This window comes from Nematolebias whitei, chromosome 21 (assembly GCF_014905685.2).
Source record: "Nematolebias whitei isolate Nwh7 chromosome 21, NemWhi1, whole genome shotgun sequence".
Taxonomy (NCBI): domain Eukaryota; kingdom Metazoa; phylum Chordata; class Actinopteri; order Cyprinodontiformes; family Rivulidae; genus Nematolebias; species Nematolebias whitei.
In genome coordinates this window covers 32,453,147-32,454,220 of record NC_056518.1, presented here as the reverse complement: position 1 = coordinate 32,454,220, position 1,074 = coordinate 32,453,147, and the positions used below count along the sequence as shown (strand labels likewise).

General features: G+C 42.8%; 1 protein-coding gene across 1 annotated transcript in view; it reads left to right on the top strand.

Annotated features, from left to right (window-relative positions):
- trim9 (tripartite motif containing 9) overlaps positions 1 to 1,074 on the top strand; it is a 107,974-nt gene that overhangs the window by 97,268 nt on the left and 9,632 nt on the right. Inside the window, exon 7 of the mRNA XM_037694619.1 lies at positions 50 to 188. Coding sequence (XP_037550547.1) covers positions 50 to 188 — 139 coding nt within the window. The remainder of the gene's footprint in view (positions 1 to 49; positions 189 to 1,074) is intronic.

Sequence of the window (1,074 nt, the reverse complement as noted above, 5' to 3'; positions counted from 1 at the left end):
TATACTCGGCTGTAGACTGAGCTTGGTGTCCTCGTGTGTATTTATACAGGAGGTGTATGTGGGGCCGGAGACCATCTGCACGGTGGACGGGCTCCACTTCAACAGCACTTACAAGTCCAGAGTGAAGGCCTTCAACGCCAGCGGAGTGGGCCAGTACAGCAAGACACTGATCATGCAGACCTCTGAGGGTACGATGAGCATCTTCTTCTTCTCCCCTCTCAGTAAAACATGTAGTTACTCTTAAGCTAAAGCTGTCAAGTGATTAAATGCTTAAGTTAATAAGATGCACAGCTTAGATCAGAAGTTTCCATCCTCCCATCATTAGCATTAATGTCATTTTAATTTGGGGCTTTTAATGACTCGTTTTAACTGTTCTTCATCCAAGCTGGAATTATTACGCAACATGCAAAACCATTTTGTTCTTCTCTATTCCAAACAAGGTCAAATCCTGTATGAAGGCTTAAATATATCCCCCCCCCCCCCCCCCCCCCCCCCCAAGATATTTAGCTAAATGTTACTTAGCAAGTGTCACCTGGACCTCAGGCTGTTTGTCTCCATCAACAAGACTCGGGCTGAATTTTGGTCAATATTTGACTCTTTACTTCTTGGAAGAGCTCATTTATTTGGTTCGTTTTCCTGCATGAGCCTGGATTTTAATCAGAGTCCACAAATTTACAGTTGTTTGAGGTCTCTGAAGCTTAATGTTGGCCCGGTCTGTCCAATCAGAGACCAGTTCTATGGTTTATCCAATCAGAGACCAGTTCTATGGTTTATCCAATCAGAGACCAGTTCTATGGTTTATCCAATCAGAGACCAGTTCTGATTGTTTATCCAATCAGAGACCAGTTCTGATTGTTTATCCAATCAGAGACCAGTTCTGATGGTTTATCCAATCAGAGACCAGTTCTGATGGTTTATCCAATCAGAGACCAGTTCTATGGTTTATCCAATCAGAGACCAGTTCTGATGGTTTATCCAATCAGAGACCAGTTCTGATGGTTTATCCAATCAGAGACCAGTTCTATGTTTTATCCAATCAGAGACCAGTTCTATGGTTTATCCAATCAGAGACCA